At 44.0% G+C, this 20,983-nt stretch overlaps 1 protein-coding gene across 1 annotated transcript in view; it reads left to right on the forward strand.

The window, feature by feature from the left end:
- Positions 1–19,103, forward strand: part of LOC124009424 (capping protein, Arp2/3 and myosin-I linker protein 3-like) — a 42,298-nt gene extending 23,195 nt beyond the window's left edge. The window contains exons 11-33 of the mRNA XM_046321239.1: positions 2,354–2,458; positions 2,867–2,936; positions 3,028–3,109; positions 3,213–3,309; positions 3,401–3,455; positions 5,718–5,890; positions 6,207–6,275; positions 6,651–6,744; positions 6,931–7,029; positions 7,124–7,243; positions 7,351–7,464; positions 7,692–7,867; positions 8,032–8,119; positions 8,295–8,408; positions 8,499–8,565; positions 11,402–11,589; positions 12,407–12,486; positions 12,565–12,684; positions 12,831–13,002; positions 14,406–14,802; positions 14,920–15,029; positions 15,114–15,351; positions 17,709–19,103. Coding sequence (XP_046177195.1) covers positions 2,354–2,458; positions 2,867–2,936; positions 3,028–3,109; positions 3,213–3,309; positions 3,401–3,455; positions 5,718–5,890; positions 6,207–6,275; positions 6,651–6,744; positions 6,931–7,029; positions 7,124–7,243; positions 7,351–7,464; positions 7,692–7,867; positions 8,032–8,119; positions 8,295–8,408; positions 8,499–8,565; positions 11,402–11,589; positions 12,407–12,486; positions 12,565–12,684; positions 12,831–13,002; positions 14,406–14,802; positions 14,920–15,029; positions 15,114–15,351; positions 17,709–17,755 — 2,875 coding nt within the window. The 3' untranslated portion in view covers positions 17,756–19,103. The remainder of the gene's footprint in view (positions 1–2,353; positions 2,459–2,866; positions 2,937–3,027; positions 3,110–3,212; positions 3,310–3,400; positions 3,456–5,717; positions 5,891–6,206; positions 6,276–6,650; positions 6,745–6,930; positions 7,030–7,123; positions 7,244–7,350; positions 7,465–7,691; positions 7,868–8,031; positions 8,120–8,294; positions 8,409–8,498; positions 8,566–11,401; positions 11,590–12,406; positions 12,487–12,564; positions 12,685–12,830; positions 13,003–14,405; positions 14,803–14,919; positions 15,030–15,113; positions 15,352–17,708) is intronic.
- The last annotated feature ends 1,880 nt before the right edge of the window (positions 19,104–20,983 follow it).

The following is a 20,983-nucleotide window of genomic DNA, read 5'->3' on the forward strand; positions in this document are numbered from 1 at the left end:
CTCTCTCTCTCTCTTCTCTGTCTCTCTCTCTGTCTCTCTCTCTCTGTCTCTCTCTGTCTCTCTCTGTCTCTCTCTGTCTCTCTCTGTCTCTCTCTCTGTCTCTCTCTCTGTCTCTCTCTCTGTCTCTCTCTGTGTCTCTCTGTGTCTCTCTTTGTCTCTCTGTGTCTCTCTCTGTCTCTCTCTGTCTCTCTCTGTCTCTCCTTCCTCCAGAGCATTGACTGAAACAGTGTGCAGTGTTTACCCTGGCCCTTCTGTGCTGTGTGTATCTGTTGCTCATCTCTATGTGACTAAAGCCAGCCTAAGTCTCTTGCCCGCAGCCCCGTCTGACAGGATTTATGCTGATGAGCCCATAGGTCGGATAGCACATGTTGGGAACACAGACCTGTTATCATAATATCCTGCTCTGGCATGAGCCCCCATAAAACCCTTGTCCGCTATCTCTTTCTATATCTTTCTGCCTCTCTCCACTTCCTCTGTTTAATTATTTGAATGGTCAGGCTAAAATGGGTGTTAGTTATGCGTTCTACAATTTAGGAACATACCATCCCCTGTATTACAATTAAATGCCTGGATGCTTCTGTTACCTGCTATGGCTCAGATGACTTTTTTCAACATGCTTAGAATGAGTTTCTTCTTCTTCTGGTGTACAACCACATATGGGCCGTTGAAGTGTGTGTCTGGGTCCACAAGGAAAAGATTTCACGCCTAGTTGTGTTAGCAGATGGTTTGATACAAAACTATTTTTGTAAGTTAAACTGTTTCGTGTTGTTCACATTCTCTGATATCATAAACGTCCCTTTTTCAGGACCCTGTCTTTCAAAGATAAGTTGTAAAAATCCAAATAACTTCACAGATCTTCATTGTAAAGGGTTTAAACACGGTTTCCCGTGCTTGTTCAATGAACCATAAATAATTAATGAACATGTGGAACGGTCGTTAAGACACTAACCACTTACACACAGTAGGCAATTAAAGTCATGGTTATGAAAACTTAGGACACTAGAGGCCTTTCTACTGACTCTGAAAAACACCAAAAGAAAGATGCCCAGGGTCCCTGATCATCTGCGTGAATGTGCCTTAGGCATGCTGCATGGAGGCATGAGGACTGCAGATGTGGCCAGGGCAATAAATTGCAATGTCCGTACTATGAGACGCCTAAGACAGCGCTACAGAGAGACAGGATGGGCAGCTGATCGTCCTTACAGTGGTAGACCACGCGTAACAACACCTGTACAGGATCGGTACATCATAACATCACACCTGCGGGACAGGTACAGGATGGCAACAACAACTTCCCGAGTCACACCAGGAACGCACAATCCCTCCATCAGTGCTCATACTGTCCGCAATAGGCTGAGAGATGTTGGACTGAGGGCTTGTAGGCCTGTTTTAAGGCAGGTCCTCACCAGACATCACTGGCAACAACATCGCCTATGGGCACAAACCCACCATCGCTGGACCAGACAGGACTGGCAAAAAGTGCTCTTCACTAACGAGTCGCGGTTTTGTCTCACCTGGGGTGATGGTCGGACTCACGTTTATCATCAAAGAAATGAGTGTTACACTTAGGCCTGTACTCTGGAGCGGGATCGATTTGGAGGTGGAGGGTCTGTCATGGTCTGGGGCGGTGTGTCACAGCATCATCGGACTGAGCTTGTTGTCATTGCAGGCCATCTCAACGCTGTGCGTTACAGGGAAGACATCCTCCTCCCTCATGTGGTACCCTTCCAGCAGGCTCATCTTGACATTACCCTCCAGTATGACAATGCCACCAGCCATACTGCTCGTTCTGTGCGTGATTTCCTGCAAGACAGGAATGTCAGTGTTCTGCCATGGCCAGCAAAGAGCCCGGATCTCAATGTCCGGGAACTTGCAGGTGCCTTGGTGGAAGAGTGGGGTAACATCTCACAGCAAGAACTGGCAAATCTGGTGCAGTCCATGAGGAGGAGATGCACTGCAGTACTTAATGCAGCTGGTGGCCACACCAGATACTGACTGTTACTTTTGATTTTGACCCCCCACCCCCACACCCCCACCCCCCACACCCTTGTTCAGGCAAACATTATTCCATTTCTGTTACTCACATGTCTGTGGAACTTGTTCAATTTGTCTCAGTTGTTGAATCTTATGTTCATACAAATATTTACACATGTTAAGTTTGCTGAAAATAAATACAGTTGACAGTGAGAGGAGGTTTTCTTTTTTGCTGACTTTAGTAGTTATTTGAAATCCTGCCATTTACTGCAGTTGACTGTGACCTAGCCTTAATGTCTATTCTTCTCACTTCTTTCTCTCTCTCATTTGTTCTCTCTCTCCCCCTCTCTACCTCTCTCCCTGCCTCTTTATCTTTCAGGAAAGTGAGGGAGACTCTTCCTGTCTTCAGGCAGTTCTTCAGCTCAGCCTTCAGTCTCACACACGTCAACCTGTCTTCTATGAAGCTTCCTCTGGACACCCTGAGGTGAGATAGGGACTCCGCTCTGGCCAATTGCCAAAATGACTCACTCAAGACCAGCTAACTTAGTTTATCATTTATTTACCTACCCTACATGAATTCCTTCTCATGTTTGTTGGTAAATCTAAACCTCCTGAAGGTGTGTTTTTTTCTTTACCAGACTCTTGCATTTTTCACTTTAAGCACTTGCTGGTCCTTGGCTAAGTAGGTTTAGTAATCTCTAAGCTCCTTTTCTCCGAAATCCTTTAAGACGGCTGCAGAACCACTCAGTGTGTGAATAGAAAAGCCACGTGGTTTCATTTGAGGAAAATGTATGAAAAATTAGCCACAGCAATTAAGGGGAAAAAAATGAAATGAGTTTGCTATGCATTAACGTTTCTTGACCGCTTCTCTCTCCCTTCTTCCATTTTTCAGAGCTCTCTTCCTGGGCCTGTCTTCCAATCCTCACATCACCGATTTACACTTGGACATCAGCGGCTGTGAGGTGAAGTGCCCGTCTGCTACAGTCTGAATGACCTTGCCTTCCTGTCTCTCCATTTGATTTAGTCTTCTCTCTGTCCCCTTTCCTCACTCAGCTGAGGTCGGCAGGTGCCGGGGTGCTCCAGGAGCTGTTTCCTAGAGTGGCCTGCATCGGAACTTTGGACATATCAGACAACGGTGAGAGAGTGACCCTTACGCATTCAACAGTCTTATGGGCCTTTTCAGGGCTCACATATGGCAGTTAAAATGGATTATTCTGTGTTTCTGTCTTTGATCTCAGGGTTGGATGGTGACCTGCTGGGTGTCATCCCAGCCTTCTCCAGACACCCCTCCCTCAAACACCTGCTGCTGGGCAAGAACTTCAACATCAAGGGCAGGTAGGGACAGTAATCCATCGCCACAGGCACTCAGAAACACGCCCTGGGAAGATGGATGTTTTGTCTTACACTGCCAATTCTTTGTCTGCAGGGTACTACATGAAATTCTGCAGAAACTAGTTCAGCTAGTGCAAGATGAAGAGTGTGTGAGTTGTATAATGCATTTGAACACACACTGAGACACACAAACTCTCCTAACCCATCCGCAACCACCCGTATGTGATCAAGTGAGAAACTAAGGCCTGCATCCGACCTCAGCCCGCAAATATAACACATACGCTGTACAGTCAGAGATGGAGTAGTGATTTTCTTCTTTTTATAGGCCTTTTTAGATCAAATAAAATGTTATTGGTCGCATACACATATTTAGCAGATGTTATCGCAGGTGCAGTGAAATGCTTGTGTTTCCAGCTCCAACAGTGCAGTAATACCTACTGTAAGAATACAAAACAATACATACAAATCCCCAAAACAAAAATAAAGGAATTAAGAAATATCAGGATGAGCAATGAGTCTCAAATTTAAATACACCAGACAAAAATATAAATGCAACATGCAACAATATCAAATATTTAACTGAGTTACGGATCATATAAGGAAATCAGTCAATTGAAATAAATTCATTATGCCCTAATCTATGGATGTCACATGACTGGCAATACAGATATTCTTCTGTTGGTGACAAATACCTTTAAAGAGGTAGGACCAACATGGGACCAACACTTTACATAATATGTTGCATTCATATTTTTGTTCAGAAATACAGTGTAGACATTGTTAATGTTGTAAATGACTATTGTAGCTGGAAACGGCAGATTATTAATGAAATATCTACATAGGCGTAGAGGCCCATTATCAGCAACCATCACTCCTGTGTTCCAGTGGCACGTTGTGTTAGCTAATCCAAGTTTATCATTTTAAAAGGCTAATTGATCATTAGAAAACCCTTTTGCAATTACGTTAGCACAGCTGAAAAGTATTGTGCTGATTAAAGTGGCAGCATGCTGTGGGGATGTTTTTAAGCTGCAGGGATTGGAAGACTAGTCAGGATCGAGGGAAAGATGAAAGGTGCAAAGTGCAAAGTGCAGAGAGATCCTTGATGAAAACCTGTTCCAGAGCACTCAGGACATCAGACTGGGGCCAAGGTTCACCTTCCAACAGGGCAACGATCTTAAGCACACAGAACATGTTTCCTCCAGATGTGACGCTTGGCATTCAGGCCAAAGAGTTCAATCTTGGTTTCATCAGACCAGAGAATCTTGTTTTTCATGGTCTTAATCTTTATGGGCCTTTTGGCTGTTGTGCCTTTTACTGAGGAGTGGCTTCCATCTGGCCACTCTACCATAAAGGCCAGATTGGTGGAGTGCTGCAGAGATGGTTGTCCTTCTGGAAGGTTCTCTCATCTCCACGGAGGAACTCTGGAGCTCTGTCAGGGTGACCATCAGGTTTTTGGTCACCTAACTGACCAAGGCCCTTCTCCCACAATTGCTCAGTTTGGCCAGGTGGCCAGCTCTAGGAAGAGTCTTGGTGATTCCAAACTTCTTCCATTTAAGAATGATGGAGGCCACTGTGTTCTTGGGGACCTTCAATTTTGCATAAATGTTTTGGTACCCTTCCCCAGATCTGTGCCATCTCCTGTCTCGGAGCTCTACAGAGAAGTCCTTTGACCTCATGGCTTGGTTTTTGCTCTGACATGCACTGTCAACTGTGGGATCTTATATAGACAGGTAGTGTGCCTTTCCCGAATCAATTGAATTTACCACAGCTGGACTCCAATCAAGTTGTATAAACATCTGCAGGATGATCAATGGAAACAAGATGCACCTGAGCTCAATAGGGTCTGAATTTTTTATTTAAATACGTTTTTTTTTCTTCTATTTGCAGAAATGTCTAAGAACCTGTTTTCACTTTGTCATTATGGGTTATTGTGTGTAGATTGATGAGGAGATCAATTTAATCAATATTAGAATAAGGCTGTAACGTAACAAAATGTGGAAAAAGTCAAGGGGTCTGAATACTTTCTGAATGCCCTGTATTGCACAATAATTATATATTCATGGATTTTTTGATGTATTGTTTTCTCTTTATTCAACCCGCAACCGCCCTTCATACACACTATTTCATGACCACCCTGCAGATATAACCATGGGGACTGCGGGTTTTGAGTCAACTCACACACACACACACACACACACACACACACACACACACACACACACACACACACACACACACACACACACACACACACACACACACACACACACACACACACACACACACACACACACACACACACACATTTCACAACTTCACCTTGAGAGCCTAGGCCCTTAACCCCTTTTGCCCCATCTCTCTCTTGCTCGCCCTCTCCTTTTCTCTATCCCTCTCTATCCTTCTGTCCTCAGGCCCTGCAGTCCCTTTCTCTGGCTGACTCGCGCCTGCGCTCTCGGGGCACGGTGATGGTGAATGCTCTGGGAAGCAATGCTTGCCTACGCAAGGTGGATCTGAGTGGGAACAGCCTGGAGGATGCGGGGGCTAAGATGCTCAGCAAAGCCCTGCAAATCAACACTACACTCAGGTAAGAGAGAATGAGGGAGGGGATGGGAGAAGCGGATTTGGGGGCGGGGGGCTCATTATACAGTTGGTATGCTGTAGGTAATACAGTGACAATGTATTGAGGCGGTTTATTATACGGCTGTGCAGTACACTCTGTAGTCAACACATTGCAACTTATTAGCACTTGTAAGGTTATTCATGTTTTGAAATTCTGAATTTGTAATTTGACAGGTGTTATGTATGTGAGCTGTAGACATAGTTATGAAGTCAATTATTGATCTATTTCTGTCTCCATTTTTTTATCTTTCTTGTTCTTCCTCCCATCTGATCCTTCTAAGGAGTGTGACGTGGGATCGCAATAACACCACGGCTACAGGATTTCAAGATGTGGCTCGGGGCCTGGAACAGTGAGAAAGAGAGAGAGAGAGACACACACACACACACACACTCTCACTCAAACAAACTTGAACACGAGAGACTCTCATTAAAGTCCATAGACAGATGTGTCTTTGGTTATGAAAAGCTTTTGCTTTGCAGTCAAGTGTTTGTCATTGCACAGCATTTCATCAGCACTCTGACCTGTTTGTGCGGTAGGGCTGCCTGTGTGAGTTCCAGTGACAAGGACTCGCATAAAGAGGCTCATATATTAGAACGCTATCCGCTACTGCCTCAAGCCTTTCCATTCTGTACTAGTTAAAGGCAAGGTAGCTGTAATTATTCATATCAAAGTTATGGATTTTTCATGATTCTTCTTTTATCTCTTTCTCACTCTCTCTTTACAGTAACTTCACCCTGCAGTACATGCCTATCCCCCTCAGTGATGTCACACAGGCATACCGAAGCGCACCTGAGAAGATTGAACAAGCACTGACCAAGGTGGATAACCTGGGGGTGTGATATCACACCATGACTTAATCACACCTTGACATCATGACTGTTTTCAACAGCTTGTGTCTCATATCCATCTCTCATATGTACTTATTTCTCCTCTGTTCAGTTTACTTTGTAAAACCATCTCTCTTTCACTCTTCTTCCATCACATACCCTCCCTCCATCTGTCAGATCCAGCATGCTCTGCTGAGGAACAACCAGACCCAGAGGTTCTCTCAGAAACAGGCTCTGCGTCTACACCAGGGCCTGGTCACCAGCACTGCTGAACAGGTACGAATACTGTGTGCACTGTGATTTTTACGAGAAGACCGTCTTTAAATCAAAACTCCACAGACTGACGGCAGTGTGTATGCGTGTGTGTCAGGTGATGGAGCGGCTGTGTGTACGCGTACACCAGCAGGTGTGTGTTCTCCGAGGCTCAGAAGAAGGAAAGGAGCTGCAGGCTGCCAGACAGGTCCTGAAGGAGGCCAGAAACTCTCGTGCGGTAAGTGTGTGTTAGTGTACATTCTAAACCACTCTTTCTGTCTCTCTCAGCTATACTATGTGTGCGTGTTTATATATTTTAAGTAAGCTCCTCTCTCACCCTCTCAGCTATACCCATCTCTGTGTGAGCTGGTTCATGTTCTCTCAGTGGATGGGCCTGTCAGACAGAAACTGGACTTTCTGGCAGGAGAGCTGACCAAGGCTGCTGATAAGGAACTACAGGTAGACTACTTAACACTCCTCTCCCCTGCATGGTTGGAGTTGGACTATGATGGATTGATTCAGAAATAGATACTGTAGATGGATAGATGTATTCCCGGAAAACAGGAAACCTGGTCAAGGCTGCTGATAAGGAAATACGGTACTGTGATTCTTATCAGAGACAGGACTTATTGAATGAGGGACTAACATATTGATTGCTATAATGACTGACTTCCGTTTATTCCCAGGTGATAGTAGACTCCATGGTGTCTCTGTGTCGGGAGTTGTGTCCCATGTCCTCCTCTGCAGCAGAGAGACTCAACCCTCCGCTCTCATCCATCTCAGAACGCGTCTCTATCCCTCGCTCCACCATCCGCACCGCCCTGATGGAGAGAGCAGCACAGGACATCAACAGAGCCCTGGAGTAAGTGTGGGAATTTGAAGGAAGTATTTTTCTCTCTCTCTCTCAGGGAGGTGAAGCTGTCTGTGGTCTCCTATCTGACCAATAAATGCGAGTGGAGATGAAAAGGGTCTAGACTAAAGAGAAAGAAGGAATTTGAAGGAAGTATTTTTCTCTCTCTTTCTCAGGGAGGTGAAGCTGTCTGTGGTCTCCTATCTGACCAACTCCATAGTGGACCAGATCCTTCAGGAGCTCTACACCACTCACAAAGCCCTGGTACTAACTAACACGCGCACACTATCTCTCTCTACCTGTGTCTCGGAGTCTTGATGTGGCTGGAAAATATGCAAGTGTATCTATAACAGTGACTAAGTGCAGTCTCAGTTTTGTCAACTCTTTTTCTCACACCAGTTCATGTGGTCTTAACAAGTAGATGGCTTTGTTGTCTCAGCTTCGTCAGGTGTCCCAGGTGAAGCGTTGGGATGATGGAGGAACAGGCAGACACACCATCAGAATCACAGACACACTGGACTTCCCTGATGAGGAAGGCCTGGGCATGAACATCGTACGTGTGTGGGTGGTTGTACGTGTATGATTGCATTTTTCCATTACTCTATCACCTTACCTTTCCTTTCCTTTCTCTGTGTCTTACTAGGACACCATTGCCATCCAGAAGCGCAGCGCCAGAACCCGAAGAATTCGACCTGTATCCACCAGACTGAGTAAGCTCACCTGATTAACTAAATCAATATTAGTCTTTTTTTACAGGGCATTATATGTGCATTAACATAAGTTTGACGAGAATGGCACTGGTGAGAACAGCAGCTGTTTTACTTGTTGCGCTATTTTGTACATATTTCCAATGACCGAACATATCTTCTGGACATCAGAACAGTGATCACTAACCTCGATTTGGATGAGGATTTCTACTTCAATGAGTCGGCAGCAACGGACATACAGGACCTGGGCCAAATCCCTGACACTCGAAAAAAGGAAGAGTCGGTGTTATAGAGGCCGGCGTGCAGGACACCTGACGAGACTATGTTGGTGAATGGATAAACCACCTCTACCCTCTGTTCTATTGGTGAATGTGCAATCACTGGAGAATTAACTGGACGTGCTTCGCTCAAAACTATCCTATCAACATGATCTGAAGGACTGTAATATTCTATGTTTCTCCGAGACGTGTCTGAACAAGGATATATATCTAGCTGTTTGTTCAATACATCGGCAGGACAGAACGGCAGTGTCGGGCAAACTCAAGGGTGGTGTGTCTCTAACCTAGAATATTAAGGAAATCTTGAGGTTCTGCTCACCTAAGTTAGAATACCTCATGATAAGCTGTATACCATACTATTTATCAAGAGAGTTTTCATCTATATTTTTTGTAGTGGTATATTTACCACCACAGTCGATGCTGCCACTAAGACTGCACTGAATGAGCTGTGCAGGGCCATAAGCAAACAAGAAAATGCTCACCCAGAGGTGGCGCTCCTAGTGGTTGGGGATTTTAATGCAGGAAAACTGAAATCCTCTAGATCACCTTTACTCCACACACAGAGATCAAAACAAATGTATTTATAAAGCCCTTGGTACATCAGCTGATATCTCAAAGTGCTGTACAGAAACCCAGCCTAAAACCCCAAACAGCAAGCAATGCAGGTGTAGAAGCACGGTGGCGAGGAAAAACTCCCTAAAAAGGCCAAAACCTAGGAAGAAACCTAGAGAGGAACCAGGCTATGTGGGGTGGCCAGTCCTCTTCTGGCTGTGCCGGGTGGAGATTCTAACAGAACATGGCCAAGATGTTCAAATGTTCATAAATGACCAGCATGGTCCAATAATAATAAGGCGAAACAGTTGAAACTGGAGCAGCAGCACGGCCAGGTGGACTGGGGACAATTTTCACTTTTACCCCTACATACAGTATATGTACATTTTACCTCAACTACCTCGTATCCCTGCACATTGACTCGGTACTGGTACTCCTTGTATATAGCCTTGTTATTACCTCAACTACCTCGTATCCCTGCACATTGACTCGGTACTGGTACTCCTTGTATATAGCCTTGTTATTACCTCAACTACCTCGTATCCCTGCACATTGACTCGGTACTGGTACTCCTTGTATATAGCCTTGTTATTACCTCAAGTACCTCGTATCCCTGCACATTGACTCGGTACTGGTACTCCTTGTATATAGCCTTGTTATTACCTCAACTACCTTGTATCCCTGCACATTGACTCGGTACTGGTACTCCTTGTATATAGCCTTGTTATTACCTCAACTACCTTGTATCCCTGCACATTGACTCGGTACTGGTACTCCTTGTATAAAGCCTTGTTATTACCTCAACTACCTCGTATCCCTGCACATTGACTCGGTACTGGTACTCCTTGTATATAGCCTTGTTATTACCTCAACTACCTTGTATCCCTGCACATTGACTCGGTACTGGTACTCCTTGTATAAAGCCTTGTTATTACCTCAACTACCTCGTATCCCTGCACATTGACTCGGTACTGGTACTCCTTGTATATAGCCTTGTTATTACCTCAACTACCTTGTATCCCTGCACATTGACTCGGTACAGGTACTCCTTGTATAAAGCCTTGTTATTACCTCAACTACCTTGTATCCCTGCACATTGACTCGGTACAGGTACTCCTTGTATATAGCCTTGTTATTACCTCAACTACCTTGTATCCCTGCACATTGACTCGGTACAGGTACTCCTTGTATAAAGCCTTGTTATTACCTCAACTACCTTGTATCCCTGCACATTGACTCGGTACAGGTACTCCTTGTATAAAGCCTTGTTATTACCTCAACTACCTTGTATCCCTGCACATTGACTCGGTACAGGTACTCCTTGTATAAAGCCTTGTTATTACCTCAACTACCTCGTATCCCTGCACATTGACTCGGTACAGGTAGTCCTTGTATAAAGCCTTGTTATTACCTCAACTACCTTGTATCCCTGCACATTGACTCGGTACTGGTACTCCTTATATAAAACCTCGTTATTGTTGTTTTATTGTGTTACTATCTCCTTTTTATTTCGCACATTTCTTTTAGTTTTTAACTTTGCATTGTTGGGAAAGGGCCCGTACGTAAGCATTTCACGGTAAAGTCTACACTTGTTGTATTCAGGGTGCATGTGTCACGACTTCCGCCGAAGTTGGTGCCTCTCCTTGTTCAGGCGGCGTTCGGCGGTCTACGTCGCCGACTTTCTAGCATCCACCGATCTACATTTTTATTTTTCCATTTGTTTTGTCTGTATTGTACACACCTGGTTCCCATTACGTTTGAATTATTTCCCTATTTAACCCTCTGGAGACATCATGGTTTTGTGTGTGTTTATTGTTGTCAGTTGTCTCGTTTGTGTGATTCTGGATTTTCGTTCTCCTTGTTGGAAGATTATTTTTTGAGTAAAGTTACTATTATTACTCATCTCTTTGTCCTGCGCCTGACTCCGCCTTACCCACATCACCTCGACTCTGACAGCATGAGACAAAAAAAGTGATTTGATTTGACCCACCCCTCTTTCCCTCTCTCAGGTCTGGGAGATGATCCCACCTCCTCTCCTCCTCCCTCGGCCCTGTCTCACTCTGCCCCCCTGTCCCGCTCAGCATCATGGGAGTGTCTATCCTCATTGCCTACCCATGGTGCACCACTGCGCCACGTGACGCACGCCAGGCCGCGGCCCCCTCGAAGGCACAGCCGAGGACAAGTCCCTCTGGACACAGTGAGTCACCTTTGGGCTCATAGCAACCTCTATGACTTTCTACCATATTGCTTCTACAATACTGTACCTGTCCAACCTTTTCATATCTGCGTAGGGGGTATGGATGAGGGGTGGGTGCTGGAACTAACATCTGATTCAAACAGGGTTTACTTTATCTTCTATTTACCTCACAGTTAAAATCCACTTTCCTTTTATGCTCAAATTTGTCATCCTGTTTTTTTTCATGCCAGAGGCATTCCCAAAATAAGTTTCTTTATGACTGTGAATCTGTCACATTGTTTATGACATTCTTCAATCCGCGAGGCAACGTTTGTCAATTTGTTTTTTTAGTTGTTGTTAGAAGCGTTTCTAAATCTTTTAAACCAGGTTAGTGATCTAGTCATGTGGAATCATGTTGAGCTCTGAATAGAGCTCTCTATTGGCAGGCGATCAGATTCCTCGGCTGCATCCCAAATGGCACCCATTCTGTCTATATATTGCACTTCTTTTGACCAGAGCCTTATGGGACCTAGTCAAAAGTAGTGATCTAAATAGGGAATAGTCCTACAGCCAGTCATTGTAAATTATAATTGGCTGTGTCAGCACTGCAGTAGTTTCAGTAAGACAGAAACATGTTGTTGGTGGCTGTAGTGTGTGTGTGTGTGTGTGTGTGTGTGTGTGTGTGTGTGTGTGTGTGTGTGTGTGTGTGTGTGTGTGTGTGTGTGTGTGTGTGTGTGTGTGTGTGTGTGTGTGTGTGTGTGTGTGTGTGTGTGTGTGTGTGTGTGTGTGTGTGTGTGTGTGTGGCTGTATTGGAAGCCTGTTATCTTTGTCCTCTCAGCACTGTTCAGAGAACGGAGGAGTCAACCTGCTGGAGGATGGACTGCCTGATTTCTACACCAAGAGAGTCCTGACTGACAGGTAGGATTTACACAATACACACACACACACTCGTGCTCTCACTGACCCGGTACCCATATATGTATCTCTCCCCACCAGTCAGCTGTCATCACTTCATCATGCTCAGTCCCTGAGGAGGAAGAAGAGACGCAGTGTGCTGTCAATCTTCTCTGGGTTCCGCAAGAATCGCAATTCCACCATCTCCAATCAGGAAACGGAGTACGGAGGGAGTCATGAAAAGTCATACACATGATTACATGTCCTTGTTATAAATGGTTCATTAATTGTTACCAACAACTATTTAATAAACGGATCATCTCTCTCTGTCTCTGTCTCTGTCTCTGTCTCTGTCTATGTCTATGTAGTGGCTCAGAGAATGTGTACTCTATGATTCAGCACCCTAAGGATCCTGGGAAGGTGGAGGCCATGATTGAGGTGGGGGCCAATGGGAGGATGATGCCGTCCCCCAGGCCCATCCAGGGTGTACCACTGCCTGGGATGAGGGGGGCCAGCCCCCACTGTCTCACACAGAGACAGGTAGGAACATACCACTGTAGATCTGTCCCTAGCTCAGGCAAGCTTCAATGCCATACAACTCTCCTTCCGTGGCCTCCAATTGCTCTTAAATACAAGTAAAACTAAAAGCATGCTCTTCAACCGATCGCTGCCTTGCACCTGCCCGCCTGTCCAACATCACTACTCTGGACGGCTCTGACTTAGGATACGTGAACAACTACAAATACCTAGGTGTCTGGTTAGATTGTAAACTCTCCTTCCAGACCCACATCAAACATCTCCAATCCAAAGTTAAATCTAGAATTGGCTTCCTATTTCGCACAAAGCATCCTTCACTCATGCTGCCAAACATACCCTTGTAAAACTGACCATCCTACCAATCCTCGACTTCGGCGATGTCATTTACAAAATAGCCTCCAATACCCTACTCAACAAATTGGATGCAGTCTATCACAGTGCAATCCGTTTTGTCACCAAAGCCCCACATACTACCCACCACTGCGACCTGTACGCTCTCGTTGGCTGGCCCTCGCTTCATACTCGTCGCCAAACCCACTGGCTCCATGTCATCTACAAGACCCTGCTAGGTAAAGTCCCCCCTTATCCCAGCTCGCTAGTCACCATAGCTTCACCCACCTGTAGCACGCGCTCCAGCAGGTATATCTCTCTGGTCACCCCCAAAACCAATTATTTCTTTGGCCGCCTCTCCTTCCAGTTCTCTGCTGCCAATGACTGGAACGAACTACAAAAATCTCTGAAACTGGAAACACTTATCTCCCTCACTAGCTTTAAGCACCAACTGTCAGAGCAGCTCACAGATTACTGCACCTGTACATAGCCCACCTATAATTTAGCCCAAACAACTACCTCTTTCCCTACTGTATTTATTTTATTTATTTCGCTCCTTTGCACCCCATTATTTTTATTTCTACTTTGCACATTCTTCCACTGCAAATCTACCATTCCAGTGCTTTACTTGGTATATCGTATTTACTTTGCCACCATGGCCTTTTTTTTGCCTTTACCTCCCTTCTCTCACCTCATTTGCTCACATCGTATATAGACTTGTTTATACTGTATTATTGACTGTATGTTTGTTTTACTCCATGTGTAACTCTGTGTCGTTGTATGTGCCGAACTGCTTTGCTTTATCTTGGCCAGGTCGCAATTGTAAATGAGAACTTGTTCTCAACTTGCCTACCTGGTTAAATAAAGGTGAAATTCAAAATAAAATGTTTTAAATGAATAGGGCCAAGAGTTTTACTTGACCTGACTAGTCATCTCCTGGTTTATTCCACTCATTATCATAGTACAGCATGTATGCTTTTACTTTCTATGTAATCTATTACATACGACACAGTCTAAGCCTTACAATTTTCTCTCTCTCTTTCCCTCGCTCTCTCCTTCTCTCTCCCACCTTCCAGCCTTCAGACCTGGTCAGCATGGTGTACAGTTGTATCGGAGCAGAAGATGAGGACTCCGACAGTAGCTTTGAGACCAGACCAGTGGACAGAGACACTGACAGATCGACTACATCAGACATCCAGACAGAGACCCATGCCAATGGACATGCAATGTCCTCCGCTTCTCTGACAGACAGACAGCCTGACAGACAGCCTGACAGACAGACAGATCCAGTCAGTCTGCCAATGCCCAGCACTCAGACATACACACAGAAGGAGGTGGACAGAGGGACAAAGGGGACAGAGTTGTTGGACAGGCAGGAGGGAGCCCCCTGTGGACAGAAATCAGAACCCCCTTCTCAGAGCAGCAAGCCCAGTCTGGCCAGCATGAGACAGAGACACCTGCAGGGGAGTTCCGGTACTGCAACATAAATATCTAGATGCTTTTATGGCTCCGGGTGCTGCATGTGCCATGGATGTAGAGTTGTAACAAAATTACAATTTAACTTATGTTTCACACTTTCTTCCTTTTAAGATAAATCAACAGATGGTGTAGGATGGATAGATAGAGACGGGGTAGAAGAGGAGAAGAATGAAAAGAAAGACAGAGAAGCAGAAGGACAGCGTCCTCCCATTCCTGAAAAGGTGGGTGTGTGTCCCCAAATTGCTCGTATCGTTGTTTGTGTACAGTAGTCTGTATCTAACTACGTGTACATTCTCTTTCCACAGCCTGGTAAAGATAAGACTTCTCCAAAGACACTGTCTGCTGTCACTCCACCTGAGGAAACAGCCAATGAGAGAACCCCGCCTCCTGTTCCAACTGCCTCTACCGAGCCCACTTTTGATTTGTCTGGTCCTTCTGTCACTCAAGATGGAGGAGCTAATGAAATGAAAAGCCTGCCTCCTGTGCCACCTGCGTCTACCAAGCCGGTGGTAGACGCAGGTCTACCACCTGCTGGTTGTCAAGGTACCACTGTGATGAAATACCATTAAAGATGGTTTTAAGAAATTATTATTAATTGTAATGATAATTGGTTCCTTTCTTGACCAACAAATCATTAATGGCTATGAAAATGTTGTTGATGATGGCGATGGCTAAGGTTGACATTTTGACAATTCAATCAGATGAGGGAGGAACAAATGGTTTTCACTGAAGGCACATCGCAACAGGAAAGCAAACTCATGTGACGCAGGTATGTGTGTGACCGTGTGTGTGTGTGTGTGTGTGTGTGCGGGTTCACTGCATGTGTGAATGTGTGCTGTACATGCGTGTTTGTCTACAGATGTTTGCAGGAATGTGCTTGTTTTATGATAGATTTTCAATTTGGGTTTCTGATTTGATGTTTATATTCTTGTTATTTCTGTCATTGAATGCAGTCTCATTGTCTCTGTTATATACTTGGTCCATTGCTCTGCCATGGACATTCCAGTAGATCTCTTAGGATGTTTATCATGACTGCTACATTCCTGCAACATGCCCCTGTGTGACCCAGTCACCATCTGTGTGGCCCTGTGTGTGTGTCTCATATCATCATGCATGGAACCGGACAGTCCCAACGATCTGGAGAGGGGGTTCTCAGATCGCGAATCCCCTGTGAAAAAACCCAGACTCCCCCAGAACAGAAACAGATCTCTGGACACTGGGTGTATGTATGTGTGTCTCTGGACCACACTCTGTGCCATTCCGTATGTGTGTCTCTGGACCACGCTCTGTGCCATACCGTATGTGTGTCTCTGGACCACGCTCTGTGCCATACCGTATGTGTGTCTCTGGACCACGCTCTGTGCCATACCGTATGTGTGTCTCTGGACCACGCTCTGTGCCATACCGTATGTGTGTCTCTGGACCACGCTCTGTGCCATACCGTATGTGTGTCTCTGGACCACGCTCTGTGCCATACCGTATGTGTGTCTCTGGACCACGCTCTGTGCCATACCGTATGTGTATGTCTGGACCACGCTCTGTGCCATACCGTATGTGTGTCTCTGGACCACGCTCTGTGCCATACCGTATGTGTGTCTCTGGACCACGCTCTGTGCCATACCGTATGTGTGTCTCTGGACCACGCTCTGTGCCATACCGTATGTGTATGTCTGGACCACGCTCTGTGCCATACCGTATGTGTATGTCTGAATGGTCATTCTGTAGTTTGTTTGTGTGTGCGAGCCTGTTCAAAGCCTTCTTTTCATGGCTCAGTGGTGAAAGAGAATTGACATGTCATGACAGTCTAAGCCAAACCCAATGTGTCACATAGTCAGGAAACACTGGGCCATTAACATCTAGTTGACTGTGTCATGATGGGCCATGATGGGCATTCAAATCTAGTTGACTGTGTCATGATGGGCCATGATGGGCATTAACATCTAGTTGACTGTGTCATGATGGGCCATGATGGGCATTAACATCTAGTTGACTGTGTCATGATGGGCCATGGTGGGCATTAACATCTAGTTGACTGTGTCATGATGGGCCATGATGGGCATTAACATCTAGTTGACTGTGTCATGATGGGCCATGATGGGCATTAACATCTAGTTGACTGTGTCATGATGGGCCATGATGGGCATTAACATCTAGTTGACTGTGTCATGATGGGCCACGATGGGCATTAACATCTAGTTGACTGTGTCATGATGGGCCATGATGGGCATTCAAATCTAGTTGACTGTGTCATGATGGGCCATGATGGGCATTCAAATCTAGTTGACTGTGTCATGATGGGCCATGATGGGCATTCAAATCTAGTTGACTGTGTCATGATGGGCCATGATGGGCATTAACATCTAGTTGACTGTGTCCCAGACACTGGGCCATGATGGGCATTAACATCTAGTTGACTGTCATGATGGGCCATGATGGGCATTCAAATCTAGTTGAAAAATTCCAGACAGGATGAGTGTTTGGGGAGATTCTTAGCGGCAGGTAGTCTAGCGGTTAAGAGCGTTCGGCAAGTAACTGAAAGGTTGTTGGTTCAAATCCTCGAGCTGACTAGGAGATAAATCTGTCTGTGCCCTTAAACGAGGCACTGAACCCTAATTTCTCCTGAAATCGCTCTGGATAAGAACGTCTGCTAAATGACTCAAATGTCGACATTTTGTCAATTAAGCCCTTTTCTCTCCTTAACCAGAGTCAGATGAAGAAAGTTAAATGTAATTTCAGTTGCCATTTCTAACTAGAATTAGCGCAATGATTGGAAGTCTACAGGAGCATCTAAGTAGAAAAAAAGGGCCTATTTGACAAAATGTTGAATGATCCTTTTAATGGCAGATTAGATTAGACCAAACCAGGAGCCTGACATTCAACACTGTTTGTGTGCTGTCTAGGTCCTGAATGTCCCGAGCCCGGCACCGACAATGGTGAGACGTCATGACAACAAACGTCAGGAGGCAAAGACAATGTTCAGGACAGCTGTCGGGAGATGTGAAGAGAGCGTGAGACGTGAAGAGAGCGCGAGACCGATAGATAGAAAAGGGAAGTTATGAACTTGGTCACCATAGACCCAACTGTGGTTATCCTCATATACAGTAGTAATTTCTCTCATATTGGCTAAACATGCATGATTTTTTTCCCTTTCTCATACTCAATTGCACTTGCTTTCATTCCTTTACAGAGGACACACACACAGGTGTCTGAGGGCCCTCTGGTATTCTCATGCTGGTATTTCTTGCACTTCTTGTTGTACAAAAATCTTTGATCATATTTCTCATTCTCCCTCGTCTTTCTTTCATTGACAATTTGTGACACTGCTACTGTAAGAATGAGTTGGTATTTATTCTAAACCAGTATTATGTCAATATTGAATATAAGTTTTTTTTTAAACCGCACTAACCATTGTTATTAATAAGTCATTACATGGTAACAGGTAACTTCTTGTTTTTATTTACAATAAGGTTATAATGAATATTATTGGATGTTTTAAGGATGTTTTTCCTATGGCGTATGATAAGTGAAGATTGAGACGATGACGTGTATTGTTTATCATTATTACAGTAATCTATTAGTTGATCAATGGAACATAATTGCAGTTAGTTTAAATCTGTTTTAAATACATTTTACAGGACTGAAATTAGTATATTTTCAAAAAATCCATATATGATTAATCAATCAATAAAAAATGATTTTACCAAAGGAACCAAACTGATGATGCACTCTCTCGTGGGGACAAAAAACACCACAACCTGACTTCTGCATCGGGAACTCTTATATATTTTTTGGGTGTGTGAGATCTGGCCCACTAGAAAAATTGCATCCATGGGTTTTTGAGCAGTGCTATGTAGTGCCAGCAGAGGAGGCCAAATACTTTGAGCTGAGTGATGAAACCATTACTTGGATGAAACAAGTTAGTCAGTTTAGACAAGTAGCCCAATTCTGATTATTTTTTTTTACACTAATTGGTCTTCTGACCAATCACATCAGATATTTTTCAGAGCTGATGTGATTGGTCAAGAGACCAATTAGTGAAAAAATAACAGAATTGTGTTAAAGCAGCCGACCTGCCCTTCTACACTACAGCCATTGGGCATCCAGCGTTGCAGCCAGACATAAGCCGTTGAGGGGATGCTTCCTTTGAAATCAATAAAAGCTGCTATGCTTCCCGTGTAGCACTCGCGTCCAAGCTCAAGAATCACAGAGGTTCAATTTGACTGCTGATACTTATGTTCATTATATCTTGTGAATTGTAAATAATGAGAAATAAAGTTGATTTTGGTTGCAAATGGCCTCGATTCGACACCACTGGTTATTTTACAAGGATTTATGAAGTCAATAAGCTACTAGCTAGCAGAAACGGTATCTACATCGACTATGTTCACAATGTAAACAAAAGCAACATGTGTGATTAGAGAATCACTAGCAACAATTTGAGAGTACTTGTGAAAAACTGTACCAAAGCTATTGTACCTACACATAATTGATGAATATGGTACAGTACAGTAGGGGAAATAGAATAAAGATGTTCTTCCCCTCTGGTCCTCTACACTCTCCGTGTTGCAGGTAGAACAAATGATGCACAGGACGCTTATAGTGGAGCTGAAGTGTAATAGGCTGACAAAATAAATTTAGAAACCTAGTAAGATTTTTTGTCCGTTGCGTTATGCTAATTAGTGTCAGTTGATGACAATTCTCCCGGTTCCGGGAGGGGTAGTTCTAAGAAGTTAACCCTGACATCATGTGACAGTGCGTCGTGAAGAATTAGCAGGATGAGGTTACATGATGATACATAAGGGTTCAATATTATGTATATTTATAAGTGCATTTACAAGTGGTTAATAGCTGGAGGTAAATAACGGCTCACCATTTGACACCAACCTTAAAATGCTAGCATCGCACCTCGACAACTTCCGGTGACATTACAGAGGGCCAAATTCAAATTAAATTACTATAAATATTTAACTTTCATGAAATCACAAGTGTAATACATCAAAATAAAGCTTAACTTGTTGTTTATCCAGCCGCCGTGTCAGATTTCAAAAAGGCTTTACGGGGAAAGCAAACCATGCGATTATCTGAGGACAGCGCTCAGCGCACAAAACATTACAAGCAGTTAGCAGCCAAGTAGATTAGTCACAAAAGTTTGAAATAGCAATAAAATGTATAATTTACCTTTGATGATCTTCGTATGGTTGCACTCACAAGACTCCCAATTACACAATAAATGTGTTTTTTTGTTCGATAAAATCCCTCTTTATATCCGAAAACCTAAATTTTGTTGGGGCATTTTGTTCAGTAATCCAATGGCTCAAATGCGGTCACAAGAAGCAGACGGAAATTCCAAATATTATCCATAAAGTTCGTAGAAACATGTAAAACGATGTTTATAATCAATCCTCAGGTTGTTTTTAGCCTAAATAATCAATAATATTTCAACCGGACAATAGCGTTGTCAATATAAAAGAAAAACAACGAAAGGCGCGCTCTCGGGATTGCGCACCAAACAGGTTGGGGACTTTCCACTGGCCGCTCATTCTCCCTCATTTTTCAGAATAAATGAAACAATGTCTAAAGTCTGTTCACAGCTAGGAAGCCATAGGGGACATCCCTTTATCCCTTTAAATGGTGGATAGGCTTTCAATGGAAAAACACCCATAGCACTTCCTGGATGGATTTTCCTCAGGTTTTCGAATGCCATTTCAGTTCTGTTAAACTCACAGACATTATTTTAACAGTTTTGGAAACTTTAAAGTGTTTTCTATCCAAATCTACCAATATACATATCCTAGCTTCTGGGCCTGTGTAGCAGGCAGTTTACTATGGGCACGCTTTTCATCCAAACTTCTGAATGCTATCCTAAAAAGTTAACCAGAGATCTTCTTCAGGAAATCTTTTTTTGTGTGGACTAAGTACAATGTTGTTGATACATCTTAATTTTTCTCCTATCACAGCTATTCAAATCGGCAACTGTTTTAAAGTCAACATTGGCATCATGCTGAAATCCCTGAGTGATTTCCTTTCTCTCCGGTAACAGAGTTCGTAAGGCCACGTAACTTTGTAGTGACTGGGTGTATTGATACACCTTCCAAAGTGTAATTAAAAACTTTACCATGCTCAAATAGATATTTACATAGCGCATGCTACATGTGAAAGGATAGCTCCCATCTGA

The sequence above is a fragment of the Oncorhynchus gorbuscha genome, linkage group LG22 (genome assembly GCF_021184085.1).
Source record: "Oncorhynchus gorbuscha isolate QuinsamMale2020 ecotype Even-year linkage group LG22, OgorEven_v1.0, whole genome shotgun sequence".
Classification (NCBI taxonomy): Eukaryota; Metazoa; Chordata; class Actinopteri; order Salmoniformes; family Salmonidae; genus Oncorhynchus; species Oncorhynchus gorbuscha.